A 24,068-nucleotide genomic window follows, 5' to 3' on the forward strand; every position below is an offset into this window, starting at 1 on the left:
TAGAATTCTATGCTCATTAGTTTCCCCTTGCTACTACTCTATCCTACCGCAGCATGGAGGGCCTGGAGCATCCAGAAGAAGAGGTTTTGGTGAACAGGATAATGAAAGAAAACAAAAGTATAAGCAAAATCAAGCATTCAGAGATGAGGGAAGTTGCAGTTCAAACATCTCTTCTTCCCCACCCCCCAAGTGAGAGGACTGACCCTTTGGCTACAGCTGAGCCCTGCCTGAATGCTGAATGCAGAGAAGGCTGTCAGGGAGCCAATTGCTACACAGCAAATTCAAAGAGCATAAAATCTAATACTATGTCAAATTTCACACTAACAAATCAACTACATGAAGAGGAAAAAATGGTAATTTAGACTCTTCTTTAAAGTCCATCTGAAAATGCAACTTAAAGCTGGGAGCCATTGGCTCCATAATTAAAACTTGCATGTTAAAGCTATTCAGAAACTGCAGCTGGTGCTGAATTAGGCATCCATCGTCTTAGGTTCTTTCTTTTTGAGATCGTATTAAACCAGTGCTCCACTGATTTTAAGGAGTGGCTTTGAATCTTAAAGTAAGCGTAGAGCCTACTTGCCTTGCTCTCCTATGACATACTGCCACGCTTGATCATCTGAAACCACATCTACTTTAAAATAGAAGTATGAGGAAGGGAGAATACTTTTTAATTAGCAACCTAATTCTCAGAAAATTACTTCCTCTTCCGATTTATAGCAGTCCTAATTTCAGTGCTTTCCCTCCCCCCACCCAGCTTTTTTTTTTTGTCCAGGTGTTAGCAGGGTCAGATAAAGGTACAGTAGTCTGGATTATTTAAAAAATAATTTAAAGCTAAATATGACATAAATGCAGTAGACCAGGTCTAGACGTATCTGCAACTTGGGGAGGGGCACCTACCCAAGTACTTTTGTTTACACATGGGAGATTTAGGCATGGGTGGAACAGAGTACAAAAATAAGCAAGGCCATTTTGATGAACCAATCCAAGATCAACCTTTAATTCTAGATCACATTTGTCTCTACACTGGATCCTGGCAAGCTTGTGCCATGACAATCTTTGGTACCAATTAAAGAGTATCCCTAAACTCAGAACTAGAAAGAAAAGGAGAAAACCAAAATTTAACTTTAAAGGACTTCTGGGTGATAGAGCACGCAGCTCACATTTTAATCGTTAGTGTTCCTCAAAATTAGAGTAAATGTACAAAGAACATGAAAATTTACTTGACAAAATAAAAACACAAAAAAGGCCTTGCTCGTTATCTCTAACAGATTAATAAAAAGGTTTAAAAAGCTAAACTGCCCAGGTGACCTATACCATGGTAACTTAAATCTATATAGTAATTAAAAAGAAAATGAGTCAGTCATTCTTCTGTCATTTTAAGTTTCTCTCTTCCATTCGACTAGTTGGTACATACATTCAAGGGCTATGATCGATATATGTTTTGTTTAATCTGCAACTCTAGAAGCTAAAGCTACCTAAAGTGTAGATTTAAATATTTAGACAATGAGACATACATATCCAAACAGACAATCCCTATCATGAAGTAAGTAGCAGGCAACCAAGATTAAGGACTAAACTTCATGTGTATAAATTTAAAATAAGCTAATATCAGATGGGAATGAGTGCTTAAAATTTCATTTTCTTTTGTATTATAACTCTATCCATTTCATAGTTGAATTCTCCTACTCATTTATAGTGTTTGATATATTTTGTCTAGCATACATGGAAAAATTTGAGTAAGCTGATACCATATGCTCAATAACACTCGTGCATTGATATTAGTTATGCAGAGGCTTCCTCTTAACATAAAAAAACACTTCTTTAAGTGAGAAGTGGAATTTAATACATTTTCATTGAACAACTATTTGTAGGCCCATTCAATACAACCTACTATTTCACATTTATGTCCTGATTTACAGAGCATACTAAATTTCTCTTTGTACTTATTTGACCCGGTTAACTTCTGCGGTTTTCAATGCATTTTTTTTTTTTTTTGGGGGGGGGGGGGCACAAAGGAAAAGGAAGGGAAATGATCGTTGCATTTGTGTTACAATAGAAGTGACTAGTTAGGAGTAAAAAGCTTAAGCTTCTGAAACCTATTTTTGTAAGTATTAATTAGAACAGAAAAAGACCTCACTAGAATAACATTAATGTGCAAGTACAATAATTTATACAAGATGTCTATTTTAAAATGTAACAGGAGGAAAACAGTTTACACTTATCCTGACAAATTCTCATATTTTTTAATTAATCATCTTGAAAGAATTATTATGGTGGCAGTGTGTGTGAATTCAAAATACATCACATGCTAAATCTTAATAAAATCATTAACACAGCCATAATTGATCAGCTGGCATCTATGATCTGCTAGTACTAGCATTTACTATTTTTTTTCCCCCATATAACTGACTTGGTGCTGGGTCAGTACAAGTTTCAGGTTTATCAACAAATCTGAAGTATTTTGGTTACTTATTTACTCCAATGTACTATATATAATCTAATTTGACTACACTTAATATTCCTAGTATTCCAGGAACTGAGAAAGTAAAAGCAAGAAATAATATTTAAGTCAGTGGTAACATCTAAGCACATGCAAAATTCTCTCCCTCTCTCTCAAGTAAGCAGGAGAGGGAACTATGGCAGCATGTCACAAATTTAAGGAGACAATGATGCTGTATCAAACAGTAAAAACATATACTGAGTGCCCATCTTATCAGTTTAATTTAAATCTCACCTCAAGCCTTGGGCCAGATCCACCCCACGGGGCTCTTCACGGGTGAGATCTGGCCTGGTACAACGGGCACCTGAGGCAGGGCCAACCTAGGGCATGGGACAGCTGTGGGAGCAATGGCAAGGCTGGCAGTAAAAGCAGTAGAGTAAGTGGCTATTTGCCACAGTGGTGGCAATGGAGAAGCAGCAACAGGGCATGTGGAGCTGTGTCAGTCCCTCCTGCTGCTGAGGGCTATGCCCACTGGGGTCCAAGAGAGCCAAATTCTGGGGGAGGCCACACCCTCAATTTCACTAGCCCATTTCCCTAGCCCAGTAGGCCAGATGAAGCACCTCTGCAAAACAAAGCTGGGAGGCCATGCTAAAACCAAAATTGTCAAAAGTATGCTCTTACTGACTTGGGCTGTATACACACATTCAAATATTCTGGAAGTATTATCCAATGTTTGTTCTCTAGGTAGGGAAATGTATCCAGAGCCACCATGTATAGACATTTGAAAGCTGACTCCTTGAAGAGTGGAGAGCTTGCAGTGCTGACACTGTGCAGCCAGAAAGAGGAGGGGAAAACTATGGAGACTTCTCTTGAGAGAAGCCACAGCATGTAGACATTCACTGTCCCAGAAGAAACTCTCCTGGGAATGATTTAAACCTGGCTGTTTCCAGATTATTTTCTCCTGCAGTGGCCATTTTTATTCTGGGAGAAAGCAAGCCTGACCATCTCCACACTCACGGTTTCTCCTAGGAGACCAACAACTCTTCCTGAAGAAACTAAATGTCTATACAAGGCCTAAGTGGAAGTTGATTTAGAGTAGGGGTGTCAATGTGTAGGCTGCAGATATAGAATTCAGTGGTGGGTCATCTGGCCTACCATCTTCTTCAAGGACCAGAATGAAGGAGCAGCTGTAATTTTAGGAGTTCCCAGCTCATGTGGTTCCAGTCCCCTTGTCAACCTCACGGTACTACAGTGAGAAGGTTTCAGTGCCCTGCCTATTGCACCACTGTGAAATTTACCACCCCCGCTTTGCCAGTGGCCCCAAGAATCAGCAGTGCTCACTGACAGAAGTAAGCAGCAGTAGCTGTACCAATAATTCCTCCTACAGCAACATGTGCCTGAGCAGGGAACACAAATCCATATTAACCCCCTGGTTGCTGGCCATGCTGCCACCTTTGGCTGTGATGGCAGGGGCTTCTCAATGAATGCCAACAAGACTGGCAGCCCAAGGAGCACTGCAGAAAGGAACACAAGCACCTACAAAACAGGAAATTGGTCCATTAGAATGTAATTAGAGGGAACCATAATTCTTTCTTTTAAAAAAAAGAAAGTTAATTAAGGTCCCAAATCCTTAAGAAACTACATGTGTATAGGATGTAAGAATTAGAAAAGCCCTTTATTCATACCCAAAATTAAAATAGCAATATACTAATCCTTAAGTCTGTTTGGAATCTTAGTAAACTATTTTAAGAACATTTCATTCACCTCTAGATAAAGCTGGTCCTATTCTCCCATACATTGCTCACTGCCCAATTTTTTTTGCACAACAGACCAGACCAGTACTGTGCCTAGTGTAGAGAGGTAATCCCCTCTCTGAACTGGCTACAGTAGAAGTGTTAATGGGCTTTTTTTCCCCAAACCTTTAAAGCAAGAATTTTGAAACAAACAAGTAGCACTTAAAGTTTCTTTGTGAATAATCAAAATAGAATAATCAATTTTTGACATTTTATTTCCTATGAACAGTCCCTTATAATTTATAAAGAGTGAAAGGATTTTAAAAAGCAAAACAGACATTAGTAAGCAAACATTTCACTTAATGCAATATCCGCAAAATGTGCACAGTGAAACAGCCACTTATCATACTAATTTAATGCCAGCTATAAATCTAGGGCAGTTTTAGAAATGTACTGTTTTAGGTTAAAGAGCCTCATCTGCATGGAGACACACAGAATGACCCCAGCAGCAAACTTCAAAATAAAATTACTATAATAAAAAAACCTGCATGAAGATACAGCCCAAAAAAAACACAAGAAAATTTCAAAGCATCATTGCTCTAATGGAGGATATAATACCAATGTCAGCTAGCTTTTAACAAAAGCTGATGAGTTTCATATGGGGCCTGTGATCACCCATACCAACAATGCAGCAGCCAATGAATTAATGGAACCATTGTGATGAAAAGCAACATGCCAACCATATAATATTTGCATTAAACAGGGAACTGTTTCTGAGGGAGTATAAAGAAGGAAATGGGACAAATAGGGAGAAAGAATGTAATCTTCAGCCTTAGTAAACTTTTGATAAGCTTCCCTGAAATCAGAGCAAGCTACTGTTTGCAACCCAAAGAACACCTTACTCTCTGTTTTTTCCCCAGATGAGTCTCAAAATGGTAGTGTAAAGATTTTTTCCCTGGCAACCAGCTTTTTCTTATCAACTATCAGAATTCAAGTTAAACCACAATGACAAAGAACATGTTCTGAAAAATTTACTATATTTCCTGAAAAACAAGAGAGAGAGAAGCATTCAAGTGCCACTATACTTTCAGACTGAACTTTTGCATACCTAATTTGTAAAACATTTTATTAATAATCTTACAGAATAGTAATATGCGACAGTTTTAATGCAAAACTGCTTGCCCCCACTTCCACTTCTGAGCACATCTCTTTCCTACATTATGACCAGAAAAGAGGGTTCCACAACATGGAAAAAGCATTCCTTTTATTTTAAAGTACCGCATTAATCTTCTAAAAAATACTAGGAACCTCACGTATTTTAGAAGTGTAGTTAGAAGAATAAGTGTCTGGGAGAATCATGTCTAGCCAGGTAGGTCTGTACCTGCTAGACTATCAATTCTTTGTCTGTGAGCTTGAAATGAGATAGAGAAAGAGCCTTGATATCTGTGTCACATTAAAATAAATATGACAACTACTGTATCTACTGTACCTCATTCTGAAGTTCATCACCACTCTTGCTGGATGCAAGCATCTCATACAAAGTGCAGCAGAGATCTTCTATTGTTGGTCCTCCAGGGGTTCCCTTTAGGGACTCATTTAGATACTTTCCAACCTCGCACCACAGAAAAGAGTCATCCACTCTCTCCGTTGACTTAAGATAATTTTTGTCACTATAACAAGTCTGGAGGTGCTCCAAATGGTTATTCAGAAATTTCCTGTAATCTAAGCTTATAATTTTCTGTGCATCAACCTCACCGTTTATTGGCAGTTCTTCACAGCGATCCAAATCATGCATGTCAAATGAAAACACTACATTTTTACCAAAGAATACTCTGTTATCACCATTTTGTTCTTCAACCATCTGTATAAGGGCCGTAAGCTGTTCTTCAGTGAAGTGAGAAGCAATCCGACATGTGGCATTACAAGCTGCAGTAGCAGATGATGATGGAAAGGGCCCAAACATCTGCTTGATAGCTTTTGTCTCATCATGACCAACGCATTCCTTCATGTGAAATGTCTTAAAAAGAAAAACAGCTCCACTTTCAATTGCTTCTTGTACATTTTCAGCTCCAACTGTTCACAAAAAAATAAAAGAAAATGTAAAGTACTTAAAAACCAAGATAATTCTCTTTCATTGCTTATAACATAACTGTACTCAATTTCTTGCTGCAAGTCACATGAGCAGTCAGAATAACATGAAACTAAAAACGTAAGTGTAAGCTGCTGAAAGGCACTGAAGTTATAAAAAGGCACAAAAATAAAGCATCTAGCAATGACTTTTCAGTTATCCTTCTTTAAAAAAAAAAAAAAAAAATCAAGTCTATCTCCTTGCTATCTTCTTCCCGCCTTCCCCCCCCCCCCCAAAAAAAAAAAAACTTTTTTAAATATATATTTGGACAACTTTGATTTCTGTGCACAAACTAGTAATTTTTTTCCAAATAATAACAAAAAGAAGGTGTTAAGGATGTTCAGTAAATAGAATGATCTAATTGACTGAAACATACAATAAAAATAAAGCAAACTGAAATTCTTCTCTACTCCCATGTCCCATTTATTTCATAGATTTTATAGATTTCATAGACATTAGGGATGGAAGGGACCTCGAAAGATCATCGAGTCCAGACCCCTACCCCAGGGGCAGGAAGTCAGCTGAGGTCACAGGATCTCAGCAACAAAAAAAAATCCAGTTTAGGCGTTCAAAGTAGGTGCTTGAACCACCTCCGGCAGCAGGCCATTCCAGACCTTGGGGGCTCGGACAGTAAAGAAGTTCTTCCTTATGTCCAGCCTGAAAAGGTCTTGCAGGAGTTTATAACTGTTCAACCTTGTAATCCCTTGGGGCACTCTGGTGAACAAACATTCCCCCAGGTCCTGGTGAACACCCCTTATAAACTTATAGGTGGCCATCAGGTCGCCCATCCCTGAGCCTGTGCTTTTCCAGACTGAAAAGTCCCACAGCTCTCACTCAGCCTCTCATCATAAGGTCTGTTTTCCTGACCTTGATCATGCGTGTGGCTCTCCTCTGGACTCTCTCAAGCTTCTCCACATCCTTTTTGAATTGTGGAGCCCAAAATTGGATGCAATACTCCAGCTGCAGCCTCACCGAGGCCGAGTACAATGGGAGAATGATGTCCTAGGATTTGCTTAAGAAGCATCTAGGGATGCAAGCCAGCCTTTTGCTTGTTTTACTGGCTGCAGCATCACATTGCAGGCTCATGTTCATCTTGAGGTCAATCCTGACCCCCAAGTCCCTCTCGTCCATAGTGCTAGTCAGCGTAGCACTGCCAAGCCTATAGACATGCCACAGGTTTTTCCACCCAAAGTGAAGAACCTTGCATTTTTTGATGTTAAACACCATCAGGTTCTCATCCGCCCATTTACTAAGCCTGTCAAGGTCAGCCTGGATTACCCCTGTCCTCAGATGTGGATGCTTTACCCCAAAGTTTGGTATCATTGACGAACGTGGCCAGTCCGCTTCTGACTCCAATGCCCACATCATTAATTAAGAGGTTGAACAATATAGGTCCAAAGACAGAGCCTTGAGGGACCCCACTGGTCACAGGGCACCATGACAATTGACTTCCCTCAACCACCACCCTCTGGGTCCTGCCACTTCCCCAGCCAGCGGATCATGGTGGACCCAAGGCTGCAGTTGGCCAGTTTTGCCAAGAGGTGATCATGGGAGACCAGATCGAAGGCTTTGTTGAAGTTGAGATATATGACATCAATCTCTTCCCCCTTGTCCAGGTGATAGGTCACCTGTTCGTAAAAGGAAATGAGATTGGTCAAGCATGACCTACCCACAACAAACCTGTGCTGGCTGTCCCTCAGGGTGTTGCCATCGGCCAGTCCATTAAGAATGGCCTCCTTGATTTTTTCTAAGACCTTCCCCGGAATAGAGGTCAGGCTGATGGGCCTGTAGTTTGCCAGATTCACTTTCCTCCGTTTCTTGAAGATAGGCACCACACTGGCCTTCTTCCAATCATCAGGCACTTCACCAGAGCACCAGGAGCTCTCGAAGATCCATGCCAGGGGCTGAGCTATGATACTAGCCAGCTCCTTGAGTACTCTGGGGTGTAAATTGTCAGGGCCGGCTGACTTGAAGGTGTCCAGCCTCTCAAACTGTTCCTTGACAAGGTCAGCATTGATGGAGGGCAAGGAACCACCGTCACTTAGGCATCCCTGTCCCGTAATGGGCAGGGGAGTCCCATGGGACTTGTGAAAGACTGACACAAAGTAGCCATTTAACAAGTTAAATCAGAAACTTACTGCATACTGTAAAATTACACCCATACAATGGTTTAGTACTCCTAAAACTAGAACTGAGCTTTATCAATGAGCAAAAATGTCTGCAAATCTGTATTAATGATGACTCAGTTAAATAATAATCTTACCACTTCTATTTAGAAACCAATGTCAAGAAAGGAAAGAAAAAGCTCTTAGGGAACCTAATTCTGAGAGAAGTTTCTAAACTTTAAATCGTTGGTTGGTTTGGTTTGATTTCTATAAACCATACATTTGTGTTTGGTTTTATACTTCCTTAAATATAAATAGTACAAATCTTGACAAATCACACTGTTTATCACTTACTTTATGTTTACGTTAACTGTTAGGTAAAACACAAAACCTACACCTTTTCTGTACTGACTTAACTTAGGTTATTTGATACTGATATCAAATGTAACAGGACTAACAATGCATCTAATTACATAATTTTCAATGTGTGTGCTCAATGCAGAATTATCCCCTGGGTTGTTTTTTTTTTAAAGTGTTTTGTTACTAGACATGGCCCTGGTACAAATTCAGTGCCAAAATTCCACACCTCAGCAAATAATGCCACTCATGCTTTGTGCACATCACATTCATTAAAGTCACCAAGAATATCCAGGTTGATTTACACCTCTGAACATTTGCAAGGGTTGTTTTTCTATTCACAAGCTAGGGAGCAATTATTTCTTTCAAGCCCAATTGTGTAACACCGCAGAACAAGTAATCGTTACTCATAGTACAAAATAGAAACATATGAATAGAACTACCTTTGAATGAATATAAAAGGTACAAAGAAGTGCCATAACTTTTAGTCAGCAAAATTGAAGAAGTTGGTACTGAGTTTAAAACCACAATAGCAAACCAGTCTGAATTTCTGTTCATATCCTGTGTAAACAAGATCTTTCCTCTTATCACCCTGAGGTCCTCTTATCACCTCCTTATCAAACACTGGAAGTTGAATTTATCTTGACAGTATCAATATAGTAAGTTTATATGTATCCTTTGAAACTAAACAAGTTTCAGGTAAATTCCAAATTCCCAGACATAGTAAAAAGGAAAAAAAAAACCATTTCTTTAGAAAATGCTTCACTGTCAAGATGAATGATGGTGAAGGCTTGTTATACTTTCTACATCACCATTTCTTCAGAAGAAATCTGAAAGAAACATAGGGCTGTAAACCCAGAATTTATAATTTATGATGCAGATTATAAGAAGAAAGCAATTATAAAGTGAATTCATGTTCTGAACAAGAACGTAATGCTTAGTTTTCAAAGGAGCTAAAGAACCTTCAGGTCAGTGGTACTGACCACCTATGCAGAGAAAGGAGAAGAACCCCCCCTCCACGCGCGCGCACACACACACACAAAATATATGTTTAAAGAAGGCAAAACCGAAGTCACAAATATTTGTGTTATAAGTATATTTTTTAAAAGTGATATGATTCAATTAATAAGACATTATTCTCGTACAGTAAAAATTAGGGATCATTATATTCCAGGTTTATGGTTAATTTACAATTGTAAGTCTACATAAAACTGAATTATAGGGCTCCAATTTCATCTAGTAAACGAAACTCTTTGGTCATGGCAAAGGAGAAAAAGTAAAGGTGCAACATATTCTCTGTCATAAGCACGATCCTGGTTTCCCCAGTTTATAAATCCCAAATTCTCTGATAAAAAACCAAAATTCTCCGATTAAAACCCCCCAAATCCAGGTTTTTCTGAAAGGAAACGCCACTATATATATATATATATATGTATCAGTTGAACAAAACATTTTACTGATATATTTACAATTATAAAGCAATTTGGAAGCCTACTAGTGCCTCAATCTTTATAATAAAATACATTCTAAAGACATGTATATTTTGGCATTTCAAAAAAAATCAGAGCTCCTCCTGTCCCATTTGCTCACCAGGACTCGGGTCCAGCTGCAGCTGTCCCCCACCTTACACTGCTTTGTGGCTCTGAGTAGCCCTGATATGCCTGTGTCCTACCCCTGTTCATGCCATTGTCCCTCACTCCCAAGCCACAGCCCCCACCAGTCCTGCTGGTGCCCCTCACTCTCAACAGGAAGCGCCCTGGCCCTGCTGGTTCCCCTCACCCCCAAGCCACAGCCCCCTGGTCCAGCAAGTGGCCCTCACTCCAAACCCATAGCCCCTTGGCCCTGCCAGTGCCCCTCACTCCCAAACCACAACCCCCTCAGCCCTGCTGGTGCCTGTCATTCCCAACAGGAAGTCCCCTGGCCCTGCTGGTGCCCCTCAATCCCAAGCCACAGCCCGATAGTTCTGCAAGTGATCCTCACTCCAAACCCACAGCTCCCTGATCCTGCCAGTGCTCCTCACTCCCAAACTACAGCCCCTTGGCCCTGCCAGTACCGCTCACTCCCATCCTACAGCCTCCTCAGCCCTACTGGTGCCCCATACTCCCAACCTGCTGCCCCCTGTCCCCAGGCAGTGCATGAGGGAAATGGGGCAGGGGGGCACATGCCCCCTCCCCACTGAGATTTCTGCGCCTGTAACAGCGTGCAGGACAGCAGCCAAGCCAGACCAGCACTAGGCAGAAGCTGCTTCCATGGCCCAGCGGACAGGACCCAGAGCATGGGGTAGCACTGTGCCACCATGGCTACCAAGGTGAGGCAGCACAGAGTTTTACCCCTGCTGCTGCTGAGCAGCAGCCTGCCGGGCAGCAGCCTGCCTCACCTTGGTGGCAATGGCAGTGCAGCACTTCCATGCCTGGTCCCACACATTGGGCTGTGGAGGCGGATCCTGCCCAGAGCTGGTCCAGCTCAGCTGTAGCCTCGCACCCCACTGTGGGTGCAGAAGTCTCAGGGAGAACGTGCCGTGCCCCCCGCCAGCATCACCTGTTTCCCACCCTCCAGCCCCTTAAACTTACCTGGAAGGAGCTGAGGGAGCTACTCTCCACCACATTGCCTGGCTGCCACGTGCATATGTGTATGCACACATGCACATGGTGCCCAGTGTATCCCGCTCCCCCTAGCCCCAAGCAGCCCCCTGCAGGCTGGAACTCTGCCAGCCTGCAAGTGGAAACCTGGGGTCTCCCATGTCTTTCCCCTTCAAAGGAGAAAATGAACATTTTTCCACGACAAATGGAAAACGCATATCCCTGGTCATAATAAGCTTGTTTGAGTTACATAAAGAAGTTATGAAAACTAAGCTGCTACATAGAGGGTTTTGCAAGGTCAACATTATGGAATCATATCAAACTCTCTGGACCCATTCTGCATGCACGACAGAGAATTCATTCAGGGGTAATCTTTTAGGCTCGTACATCAGCTCAAACACGCATCATTTTTTCCGTTACATGAAAAAATGTGTTCAGGGAGAAATTTATTTGGGCACATTTCCTCATTAGAACTACTAAACAATGTCACAGTGAGTGGAAAATACTCGTTCCTCCCATTCAGTAAAAGAAAATCTTTTTGGTAGTTCCTGGTTTACTGAATTACATAACTGCCCAACATCAGACATACCAGAGTGCTTATATTCCACTGTGGAATTTGGAGCTCCTATGAACCAAAAGAAATAAAAGAATTTCAAAAGTTGCTGTTGCTGAGCGGGAGGGGCTCTTTTGGTTTTTTAAATTAAATAAACCAAGTAGAAGTATAGACAATATCTTAGCAGCCTGCTTGATAGGCATTTTTGAGAATTTCATACTTAACTCAGTTTTGCTTTGCATTGCAATTTGCTTTTACCATTTTCCTATTCTGTTTTGTTTCGAGTCTTCCCTTTTCTATCTGCAAAGGAAGACACTAGGCCAGGGGCAGGCGATTATCTCAGGTGGAGGGCCACTTACTGAGTTTTGGCAAGCTGTCAAGGGCCACAATGGTAGCCCTGCCCCTTGATAGGTGCCCCATCCCCTGGTTACCATCTTGGCACCGGAAATCCCATCCCCTAATACCTGACTTTTGCCACCAGAAGTCCCTTCCCCTGCCCCTTGGAAGAACTAATTTCAGGAAGGGGGTTTGCCATCTCGGAACCAGAAAAATACCAAATTCTATTCTAAAAATCAAACATCTACTACAACATCCATTAATTTGATTTCAAAAAACATTTTTGTCCTGATTTACATGTTTCTGTAGTGTGCGTTTGTGTAGAGGTGATTGTATGATAGCTTAAAATGAAGTTGCACTCTAAAATACTGTGGTGGGGGTATAGGTTTGTGGAAGGCTGTGGGCGTGTGTGTATGTCTGGGGTGGGAGAGCATGTGGGGGTGTGCGTGGATATGTGAGGTGTGAATAGGTACGGGGTTTGTGGGGGATTGAGTGTGTGGGGGGAGGGTGGCTGGGGAGGGTTGTGGTACATGTGGAAGGGGAGGGTTTACCTACACCCCCCACAGCAGGCAGAGCCCTGCCAGAGCTCCTCCAAGCTCAGGCTCCGCTCTACTACTGCTCCTGGCCCTGGCACACCTGCACAGGCTCCATGCTCCTGCTCGCAGCCACTTCTCCCACACCCCCATCTGCCCCCTCCTCCTGCCACTTTCCAATCCTCCTCCGCTCACCACTCTAGCACCATGTCTCGGCTGCACGTCCAAGATCGCACAACAGAGCAGGAGCTGGACTGGCACGACATGGAGCCAGCTGAGAATCGTGGGGGCTAAGCCAGCTCCTGTTGAGCCCTGCAGTCCTGGCACTGCAGCCAGGGACCATGTGGTTTCAGAGCAGTGGGCAGGGGGATGGAGAGGACCAGTGGTGGTGGCAGCAGGCAGAAAAGCGGGGAAATGGCAGCGAGTGGTTATGCGAGAGTGCAATGCCCATGCCAGTGCACCAGGGCCAGCACTGGCAGGGGCATGCGGCCCAGGCCAGCAGGGGCTCTATGGAGCCAGGCTGAGCTGTGACAGCAGGGAAAGTGGGAAGCTGGCCTGGCTCGAGAACCCCTGGCATCCTGGGCCCTCTGCTCCTGTTGCCCAGCCCTGGGTTCCCGTTGGCCCTGGGCCCAGAATGCCATTGCGGGCCCTGCACTCCTGCCTAGGTGTCACTGTGCTCACGTGCACCTGCTTACTGCCACTCCCCCCACATCTACCACCATTTCTCCGCATTCCTGCCCACCACTGCCACTCACCTGCCAACTGCCTGCTACTCCAGCACCACATGGTTCCCGGTTGCAGTGCCGGGACCGCAGGAGCCAGCCCGACCTGGCCTAGCCCTGAAGACTGGAGTAATTGCCCACGGTCCTCTCCCCTCCCTCCCCTGCTTCTTATCTGAATTTCCCTCTCTGGTGAAGGGAGGTAGGAACAGCCCTAGGCAGACTTCCAGCTGGCGGTGGGGTGCAGTGCGGTGGGGTGAGGCGGGGCAGGGCGGGGCCAGGCAGGTCTTGCTGCTGTGGTTACTGGGTCCTGTCGTCGGCTCCCCCTGGGTCCTACTGCCCCTGGTACTTTATCATCTTTGACAAGCAGCCAGGGGCAGATTAATATTAATTTTCTAAATTTTTAGGGACCCCACAGGCCAGACAGAATGGCCTGGTGGGTCAGATTTGGCCCATGGGCCATATTTTGCTTGCCCCTACACTGGGCACAGACAGAAGTGATAATTTTCACCAAATGTGGCCCCAAAAAGTGCTCTACAGCCATGACCAAACACAAGTGCATGGCTGCAGAGCACTTTAAAAGGGCTCAATCCCATGAAAATCTGAACCCTCATTACATGAGGTTTCAAGGCTTTCCAAAGTGGAGTGCCCTCAGTAACTTCTGTCTGCACTTGCTGGGAGCAGGGCTCAGATGATGCAGCCCAACACTGCTCCCAGCGCTGTTTTAAAAAAGGAAGGGGGTACAAGACTGGAGGGAGCTCATTCTGGGGGTTCTGAGGGAGCTCCAGATGGTGCTGGAGGGTGGGACAGTTGGCCTGGAGCCCCTTCCCTCCACCCCTAGGTGGGGGGGCTCCAACCCACCCACCTGCCCACTCCAGTGCAACTCAGGAAACCTCAGAACAGACCTTTCTCCCTTGCCTTCTCCCCCTCCCATCCTGAGTCAGCACAGAAGCTGGGGGAGGAGGGGAGGCAGAGCTAGGAGAAGAAGCTGCAGAGACCCAACCTTTCTCTGTGGATCAGCTCTAAACTGGAGCTCAATATCCCACCCTCCTGACCCAAATGTCTGTTTGGTCAGGAGGAGTCTAACTAACAGGATTTTCTGTGACAAAACAAACAGTCCTACCCCAGTACAGGGTTCTCCCCACCTCCTAGCCAGGCCAGAGACTGAGAAGAGGGCATGGCTCCCAGCTCTGAGGGGCAGACCTAAGCCCTACCTTCTACCTCCCTCCCCTCAGCCCACCTGGAGGCTGAGAAGGGGGCATGACATGGGGACTTCAGCCCTGCTCCCAGCTCTGGGGGTGGGGAAGCAGAGCCAAATCCCACTGTAGTCTTTCCCCCCATACAGCCTGGAGCCTGAGGAGTGGGCATGACTCCTGGCTTCCAACTCTAGGGGCAGAGCCAAGCCCCTGCTATGGGCTTCCCTTCCCTACTCCCCTCAGTCAACCATAGGCTGAGGAGGGGGCGTGGCTCCTAGCTCCCTGCTCTGGAGGCAGAGCCAAGCCCAAGTGCAGACTTCTCTCCCCCACTGCCTCAGCCAGCTGGAAGGCTAAGAACAGGATGTATCTAGGAGATTCCAGCCCCACTCCCAGGTGGGGGGGGGTAGAGCAGAGAAAAGCCCCCAGTTTCAGCTTCCCCCCCCCCCCAGGCTGTTCCCAGCTGGGGATCCAGTGCTAGGCAGGACAGGTGGGTTTTTCCCCCCACCACTCCTTGCTCAGCCAGCAGGGAGGCTGAGGAGGGGGCATAGCTTGAGGAATCAAAGGGTTCCAGCTCTCTGCAGTGGCCAGCAGGCTGGGAGGCACACTAGCACCCCCCCCCCCCGCCCCGGCTATTAATATGGGCCACTGCAAGGGTTTGACAGCCTTTCCTGTTTGAAAAGGAAATGTCAGTTCACTTGCTTATTGGTTCAATCTATGAAGTTTTTAAAAAGCCTGCAAAGATTGAATCGATTCAGCCTTGGGCTTTTTTACTGTCTGTACTTAGCCATGATCAGTATAACAGAAAGGGAAAAAAAATCACTTCTCTTTCAAGACACTTATCTGCTATCTGACTCAAGAATAGTTTAACTGAAAGATACAGAAAAATATCTTTCCCTCCCAGTTTACTTCGTTGCTTTGACAACACAATTTCCCCTATATAATCAGTGTCTTTTGTAGTCTGGGTCTTTCACACTGCAACACATGGAAAGATATTTTTTTAATGTAATTTTTAAAACCATGGAAACCAGTAAGAGACCCAGATACAGTTCTTCAATCTACTCTTGCCTTTATTTTTAGAACTCACTAGTTTCAGTTGACCATCTTTTACATAATTGACATTTTTCAAGTAAAGTGATATGTACCAGGTTATTCATTTTATATATATCCTAAGGTAAAACATCATTAAAGCTGACCCATTTTTCCCAAAATATGCTAAGAAACATTACCCCAATCAGCACAAAAACACAGTTTTGGGTTCATAGTTCACTTCAATGCACAACAATGCATTCTTCTTAACATCTTCCTGATGATGATAGCTAGAATGATTAGCTGTGACACTGTCAATTTATCCCTCAAGATAAATTTCTGTAAAATAGCTTTACTGAGATTAAATGCCTGCTATATTATACTCTCAAGTCTATTCAACATATTGATGTTAAGATAGAGAATGATTTAGTCAGGAACAAGTCAGATTAAGCCCCATACAATTGATTTCCCCTTTCCATTGTACTAAAACTTCTGGTTTTTCCTTTCAGATCCCTTCATTTCTACTCTACCCATCCAGCCTCATAGCAAGGTTGAAACTTGGACTTCTTTAGACTTTCTACGGATCATGTGAAACAAATGAGCTGTGATTATTTATCCTGATTAATTGTACATATTATGTTGTGTTGCTATTTTCCCACCCAGCCACCAATAACAATTTGTTCATTTCATTCATTTGTTATGGTCTTGTCTTTTGGCCTGTAAGATTAAATTCATTATCCTTTTGTTTCACAAGTATTAAGGGTAATGCATTCTCTTTATTTACCGAGAGGATAAGGCAAAACTTTTTACTAAGCTCATGGGAAATCACTGGTCAAAATGGAGAGGATGAGGATCAATACTATAACTGTGGGATGGATAGGGTTCAAAAGGGAGGGGGTTCACACTGGAGAGGGCCTGATTAATCATAGGATGACCATGAGCTATCTGTATGAAGCATCTTTCAAGGGAGAGCACGGGAGGAAGCCAATGTAAGTCTAAAAGGCAGGATATATTAAGTAGAGGCAGGGAAATACTAGGACCACTACAGAAGGCAATGGTAAGATGCCATTTTGAATACTGAACCAAGTTCTGATCACAACATTCAAAAAGAGATTAACTTAAATTGAAATGGATACAAAGAATAGCCCCTAAAATTGTTAATAGAATGGAAACCTTATCTTATGATTGAAGATTAAGAAAGATTGGGGTGTTGAGTTTAGCTAAACAAAGATTGAGAGAGAACAATTAATTTTTATGAATACATTCATAGGTTTAATATAACGGAATAAAAGTTCTTTAGCATAAAAACCAACTCTGGCACAAAATCAAATGGCCACAAACTAGCTATGAACAAATTAACTGGAAAATTGAAAGAACATTTCTATCAAAAGGAATGAGTTTTTTCAAATGGTGTTCTAAGCAAAGTAGAATGGCCAAAAATTGCTTTAAGGTCAAAAATCAGTGTGTTTATAGAAGGGACAGTATGATAGGACGGAGGTCCTGAATCAACAATCAGTGTGAGTAATTTGTGGATTCAAGTATTTGTAATCCGAGCCAGGGTTTGGACAGGGGAAGGTGTGGGGGGAGGTGAAGGGGTCCAGTGGTGCAGCTGCAGTTCCCTTCAGGCATCAACTGATTTCATGATTACTTATCATAGGAGCGGGCAAAATATGGCCTGTGGGCCGGATCTGGCCTGCCAAGCCATTCTATGTGGCCTGCAGGGCCCTAAAAAAATTTAGAAAATTAGTATTCATCTGCCCCTGGCTGCCTGACAAACATGATAAGGTACCAGGGGCAGTAGGACCTAGGGGAAGCTGATGGCAGGAGCCAGTAGCCATGGCAGCAAGGCCTGCCTGGCCCCACCCCACACCCAACCTCCCTCGCCCCCAGCTGGACCCTAGGACCCTGGGGCTGTTCCTATCTCCCTCTACCAGAGAGGGAAATTCAGATAAGAGCCCAGGGGAAGGGGGGAAGAAGCAAGGGAGGACCATGAGTGATTGCTCCAGTCTTCAGGACCAGACCAGCTCCTGCAGTCCTGGCACTGCAACTGGGAACCATGTGGCGCCAGAGTAGTGGGCAGAAAAGCAGGGAAATGGCAGCAGCAGGTGGGGGGAGTGGCAGTAAGCAGGTGTACCTGAGCCCAGTAACAGCTGGGCAGGAGTGCAGGGCCTGCACCGGCATTCTGGGGCCATAGCCAGTGGGTCCCACAGCAGGGCGGCAGGAGCAAGGGGCCCCGAGCTGGCAGGGGCTCTGGAGCAAGGCCTTCTCCCCCCTTTCCCAGCTGTCGCAGCCCAGCCTGGCTCCATAGAGACCTGCTGGCCTGGGCACCACACTCCTGATGCCCCACTCTGGGCCCCAGAGTGCTGGCGTGGGCACTGCACTCTTGCGTACCCGCTCATTGCTACTCCCTTCCTTGCCTGCTGCTGCCATTTCCCCGCTTTCCTGCCCACCACCACCACTGCTGGTCGTTTCCATCCCCCCACCCACCACTCTGCCACCATGTGGTTCCCAGCTACAGCGCCAGGACTGCAGTACTCAGCAGGAGCTGGCCTGGCCACCATGATTTTCGGCTGGCTCCATGTGGTGCCCACCGGGCTGGTCCAGCTCCTACCGCATCCTGCAATCTTGGCCGTGCAGCTGGGACATAGTGCCAGAGCTGTGAGCAGGAGGGAGGAGGCAGTGGCAGAAGAAGGGCAGCAGTGGCAGATGCGGTAGTGGGAGATAAGTAGTGGCAAGTGGGAGCACCTGCACCAGTGCCTTGGGGCAAGGAGCAGCAGGAGTGTGGAGCCCAGGCTTGGAGGAGCACTGGCAGGTGTTCTGCCTGCTGCGGGGGGGTTCTGGCAAACCCTTCCCCTCCACACATGCCATAATCCTCCCCAGCCACCCTCCCCCCACAAAGAGACCATAGTAATGAATTAGCACTGTCAGTGCTGTGATGTGCACAGTATTATTTGACTACTGCGCAGTCAGTACCTCATGTAGACACGTCCATAGACAATCATCCATTTGTCAAAGGACCTACATTAGGGGGCTGGACTTCCAGTCACAAGATAACAACCAGGGGTGGGGCACCTGTCAAGGGGTGGGACTACCCATGCGGCCCTCGACAGCTTGCCAAAAATCAGTAAGCGGTCCTCTTTCCGAGATAATTGCCCACTCCTGCCCTATCTTTATTAAGGGTCTTGATGTTCCAGAATTCAAACTATCCTTTCTTCTGCAATTTCGCTCTCTCTCTTCTATCCCACAGACTTGCATACTGGGAAGGGGGCTGCTCCAGAGCCACTAAGATCTTGTGATGGAGTCAGCTTGCTCCAGAGCCAGGGCATAGCTGCGACCTTCATCGTGCATGCTCCAAGCAGGGGCACAAACAAGGGATTGCACCTCTGCCCCAACTCCTTACAGCAGTGACAGTCTGGTTTGGAACAGGGGCAGAGCCGCGATCCCCTGCTTGTGCACCCCTGCCCAGAGCGTGTAGGCTTGTACAGCATGCAAGACTGCAGCAGCTGCAGAGCAGCCCCCTGCCCTGCTGTGACATGCGCTGCTAGCACGGCTGTTACTGGTCTCCATGGCAACCCCAGCCTTGAGCTTTCCAGCGCAGCTGTGGCTGGGGTCTTCATGGAAACCGGCCCCACCCATGTGCAGGGGCAGCTGGGAAATGGAGTCCAATGCTGACCTGATCCAGTCCATGAGCCAGACTTTGCCTGGCTCTGCCTTAATGTAAAACATTAGCATGTACCGGCTTTCCTCCTCCATTATTCCAAACTCTTTTGAACTGACAGAAGTTCTGCTGTCTTTGCAGTACATGTTGAAACAATCACTAGAGGTACAGGTCCAGATGCAAAAAGATAAAATAGGTACCTGCCTTCCAGAGAATTTAAGGTTGGAGATAAGTATTTACTGGTCATTAGTGATCACGTTTAACACCAGGCAGAATAAGTTTTGCCAGGGTCATGTCCTCATTTAAACCTTTTCCATCATTAGTCAATAAAATCTTGTTCTTAAATGCAGTTTAAGTTGTGATTCCTTCTAGATGACCTAATTTTTCTCAGTGAAATGAATACTATATTTCAAGGAATACTTGAGGAAAAAATATTAGCATGTTTGCATATAAGGACATAAAAAAGCTGAATTATTTCAAGCTGCTGGCTAAAAGACAACAAAATACTTAAAACAGTTTTACTTACTGACAAAACAGATACCTGGAAGGAAATCAATTTTAAATTAGAAGTCTGAAAGCTAAAATATTTTGCATATCAGTGCTGTATCAAAAGCACAATAGAAGCTAAGGTGAATTCAAATACAGCTGTGACAAATGTTTAAATACTATTTTTTACAATCAAAAATCATCTTTCATTCTGAGCTGCCACTGGAAACAATGGTTCAGTCATGACATTTAATTTAAGGGCAAGAACAATCCAATATTATGACTGTTGAACAGATACTTAAGAATAGCAACTGTGGTTCTTTGATTCATTGTCAAAGCAGATTATATTCTTTAGAGCTCATAAGTCCCATTTGTTTTGGAATTCTTTTGAATAATAGTCTGTGGTGCTACACTTGTACCCAAAATGCCCTCCTCCCCAAAAGAGATAATAGATTAGATGGCTGCAACTCACATTTAGCTCATTCTTCTACTATAAGAAGCTGGGTTGTAGAATCAGATATATTATGCACAGAGAAAACCTCAGTTACTATAGGTAAATAACCATTCATTGACATTTCCACGCAGAATCCACTCTGGGTGATTAAAAATCTGAGTAGCAAAATAACTCCTTGAATATGTCACACAAAATGAGAAAGGTGTTAAATGGAGTTCAAGCCTGTATCTCCACAGAACACAGCACTGGGTTCTTGCTCTTGTAATTTATTACAAATAAGTCCATGTGCTGGGACAACCATCTGTGAAAGATGCTACAAAAGGATCAAAATTGTAATGATTATTGTTCTCAGATAAGCTTCTGCTCAGGCAACATGCCAGTATGTTCTGTAGGCTACAGGTTGGGGTATAGAGTTTTAAGATAACAGTGACATACACACCAATTCCATAATACTATAGCTATCTGGCGCAGGCAAAAGGTTCTGCCCTGCTCTGACTTGTTGATGTAGCATACCATAATGTATCAAAATGGTATCATTAAACCCAAGATGAGGAATACTTGGCATGCTAATCAGACTGCCCTACAGGTAAGTATTCTGGAAGGTATCCTGTACTATCACTTAAAGAGACAGATCCCATGAACTTTAGTTGGTCAAGACATGCTCTCCAATCCTGAGTGGAGACATTTTTTATCACTCTTTGTTGGTAGAGACTGAAAAGGGGACAAAAGCCCCGAAGAGTTCATTAGTTTTTTTAAGCTGGGAACCTACTTGTGAAGAAATGTTGGGGGGGGTGCAGAAATGGGAGAGAGAACTTTCCATATGCTGGCCAGATACCTAAAACTGTTGTCTTCCTAGATAGGAACATCACATATAAACCACACCTGAAACCTTAGTGAACACTGGAACTGCAGAGACAAAGAAATCTGCGTAGTAATATTATGACTTTTCTATTAAAATTTTAAAAGTTCTGTATTTTCTGAGAGCCAGATTTCTTCAGTTATAAAAATAAGCATCCTGAGCTTTAAGAAATGAAAGTTAGTCCTCAGAATCCGGGGAGGAAACATACAAAACAAGGTAACCACACCAAATTTGAAGTTAAGTGAAGATACTAAGACCATAAAAATGTGTGTAACATTCCTTTCCTCCTTCAGAAATCCTTTGACCCTGAATCCTGAGGACACTTACTTCATTACTCCCAGTTATGAAATTGACCTGTTGCTTCAGTCTCTGGTGAAAGAAGTCCCTGCAGATGGGACAGAAAATTGCTCTAGAGTGGGCTGTCCTCAATGGTGAAGTAGACCTACCATGGAATTCCTAATACCTCCAGCCAGAAATACATCCTTGTTGCTCCAATGACCATCACTGTGCAGTGTGCTATGCCTGATACCAGGTACTCCTTGGAAAGTGATTTGGGCCAAGAGATTCCTCTCTGGTCTTACTCCTGATAAAGAGACTTGGCTGAAAAGTCTCATGAGCCACCTGCACCAGTACCACAAGTAGGATGAGAAAAACATTTAAGCCATGTAGCCAGCATCTAATATCTCCTGTCAGCCAGCATCTAATATCTCCTGTCAGCCATTTTTATACTGCTGTAACTGACATCAGAATATGCTGACATAGACAACATTAATGGACATGGGCAACTGTCCCCAAAAACTTGCAGAAATCTAGAAGCTCGCATTGCTTCTCCAGGAGGACAACCCGTTCCCCTGCAGTGGGATAACAAGCAAGTCCAACTTTCTTTTTAATAAGTCCTCAAACGACTTATCTCATTCACATAACAAATAAAACTGGAGGGAAAGGGTGCATTTAAAGGGAAAGGAAAGGGAGAGTTGTCTAACAAGTATGGTTGAAGGTTAACAAACTTTTGGAGAGATACTGTCTCCCTCAGAGGAGCTTAGAATAAGATTCCCAGAATGAATCCAACTCTTTGTCAAGAAGGATCCAGCCTTTAAGACTGTGGATGATGCAGGATTCCTGGAATAGGGATTTCCTCTCTGGGAGATGTGTGGTAGCCATGGGCCTGCTCAATAAATAAAGGTAATCTCCTAAACTCTTTAAATAAATCTTCTCCAGCGTCTCTACCAGATGCCCATTGCACCGCTCAGTGAAGCAAAGGGACATGCTCCAGAAAAAGAAATGTGGTTAAGTTTCTCTAAAGATTCTAATATAACAAAAGCCTTAGTCTCTGTCTGTAACACTTTATTCACACTCTGATTGGCTGTCTCAGCAGCCAATCACAATGCTGACTGAAACAACCAATTAGAGTGCACCAAGAGCATTCCGAGCAGGAGGTGGCTGTGTTGGCTACAAATGTCCAACTCGGGATCCTTAAAATTCTAGTTTATTAGGCAGATTGAAACGCTGTAATGACTTAAATCATAAACCTTGGGGCTGGTCCCCACACACACACACGCACACATGTGCACACACACGCACGCACACACACACACACACACACAGTAGCAGGCTACAGAGTCAGGTATACCTATCCTACAAGCGCTGGAGTCTGTCGCTGAGGCTTCTTTCAGCGTGGTGTTCCAGAAAGGGGTCGCCGGCTGGTCCTTCTGGCTGGACAGGTCTGGTCGAGTTGGAGATCAAGAGGGCGCCCCTGAGGGTCACTTTTCACTGCCTTTTATCTGTCCCTGGCAGACTTTGGTGACTCCCCAGTTTTCAGGTTTGCCCAATCCAGGGGTCATTGACCCTCGTGGGACTTCCCCCCGCCTCGGTGGCTACTGGACAGCATCTGTCAGCCACAGGGGTCGTCCGCATGAACGTGCAGGTTTGGGAGTCCATTGATGAATTTTGAATAGGGCTCTGGGAGCGGTTGATCTGGAGATATTCAGCCCAAAAGTTGGTCCCCAGTGTTGATTAACTCAGGCCAGGGCTTCTAGCCCTTGATCAGTGACATTTAGAGATTTCCCCGTTGTTACATTGTCTTCTATTGAGTTCTTCGGTTGGCTGATCTGCAGCTTCCAGGTGATAATTGCTGTGTGCTACCTTGTTACACATTCAATCACTGATTCACTTGCTCTTTCAGGGGCCAGCCTGATACAGGGAAGGACAGTTTGATTCCTACCCTTGTTAACACTGTTACAATGTATAATTTACTTATGAAACTAAACATATTCAGTTGAAAGTTGAAAGGTGAGGCGTATAAAATATAAGCTACAAATGCCATGGCACACAAATAGATAAAAATACCAAAATACAAGGGGAGATACAAAATGCACACATACAAATTTTAAAACACAATTCCTTATCTTAAAGTGAAAGAGAGAGGAAGGAAGAAAAGGTAGAAAAAGAGAAACATATCCAAAGAAGGGAGAGCAAATGCAGGCAAGAGGAAAAGGGGGCTTTCTGCTACAGCTGTGCCACCGGAAAGTGCTGCCATGACAGCAGGGACAGAGGGAACAGAGTGGGGGAGGCAAAGCCAGCTGCTTGCACCCCAGGAGGGCACAGAGTGCCCCCCCAGATCTGTGCAAGGCAGAGCAGGATGGGCTGCAGCTGGGGCTGCATGGGGCTCTTCTTGGTGGGGGCTGGGCTTGGAGCCGACGCTGGCAGCGCTGGAAGGATGCTGCATCCACCCCAAATTTCACGGCCGCTCCACTCCCAGCACTGCCACCGCCAGCCACCCAGCACAGCGCAGGCTCTTCCCGGTGTGTGAGATGGGAATCTTACCATTAAATCTTTTCTAAAACTAATATCTAAAGCCAACTAGCAAAGAAAGTCAATAAGCAAAAAACTAAGAGTAACACTTTTTC

The 24,068-nt window shown here is 44.5% G+C and overlaps 1 protein-coding gene across 1 annotated transcript in view; it reads right to left on the reverse strand.

Annotated features, from left to right (window-relative positions):
- Positions 1-24,068, reverse strand: part of ASCC3 (activating signal cointegrator 1 complex subunit 3) — a 567,972-nt gene that overhangs the window by 513,482 nt on the left and 30,422 nt on the right. The window contains exon 4 of the mRNA XM_006271799.3: positions 5,663-6,246. Coding sequence (XP_006271861.1) covers positions 5,663-6,246 — 584 coding nt within the window. The remainder of the gene's footprint in view (positions 1-5,662; positions 6,247-24,068) is intronic.

This window comes from Alligator mississippiensis, chromosome 1, assembly GCF_030867095.1.
Source record: "Alligator mississippiensis isolate rAllMis1 chromosome 1, rAllMis1, whole genome shotgun sequence".
In the NCBI taxonomy this organism is placed as follows: domain Eukaryota; kingdom Metazoa; phylum Chordata; order Crocodylia; family Alligatoridae; genus Alligator; species Alligator mississippiensis.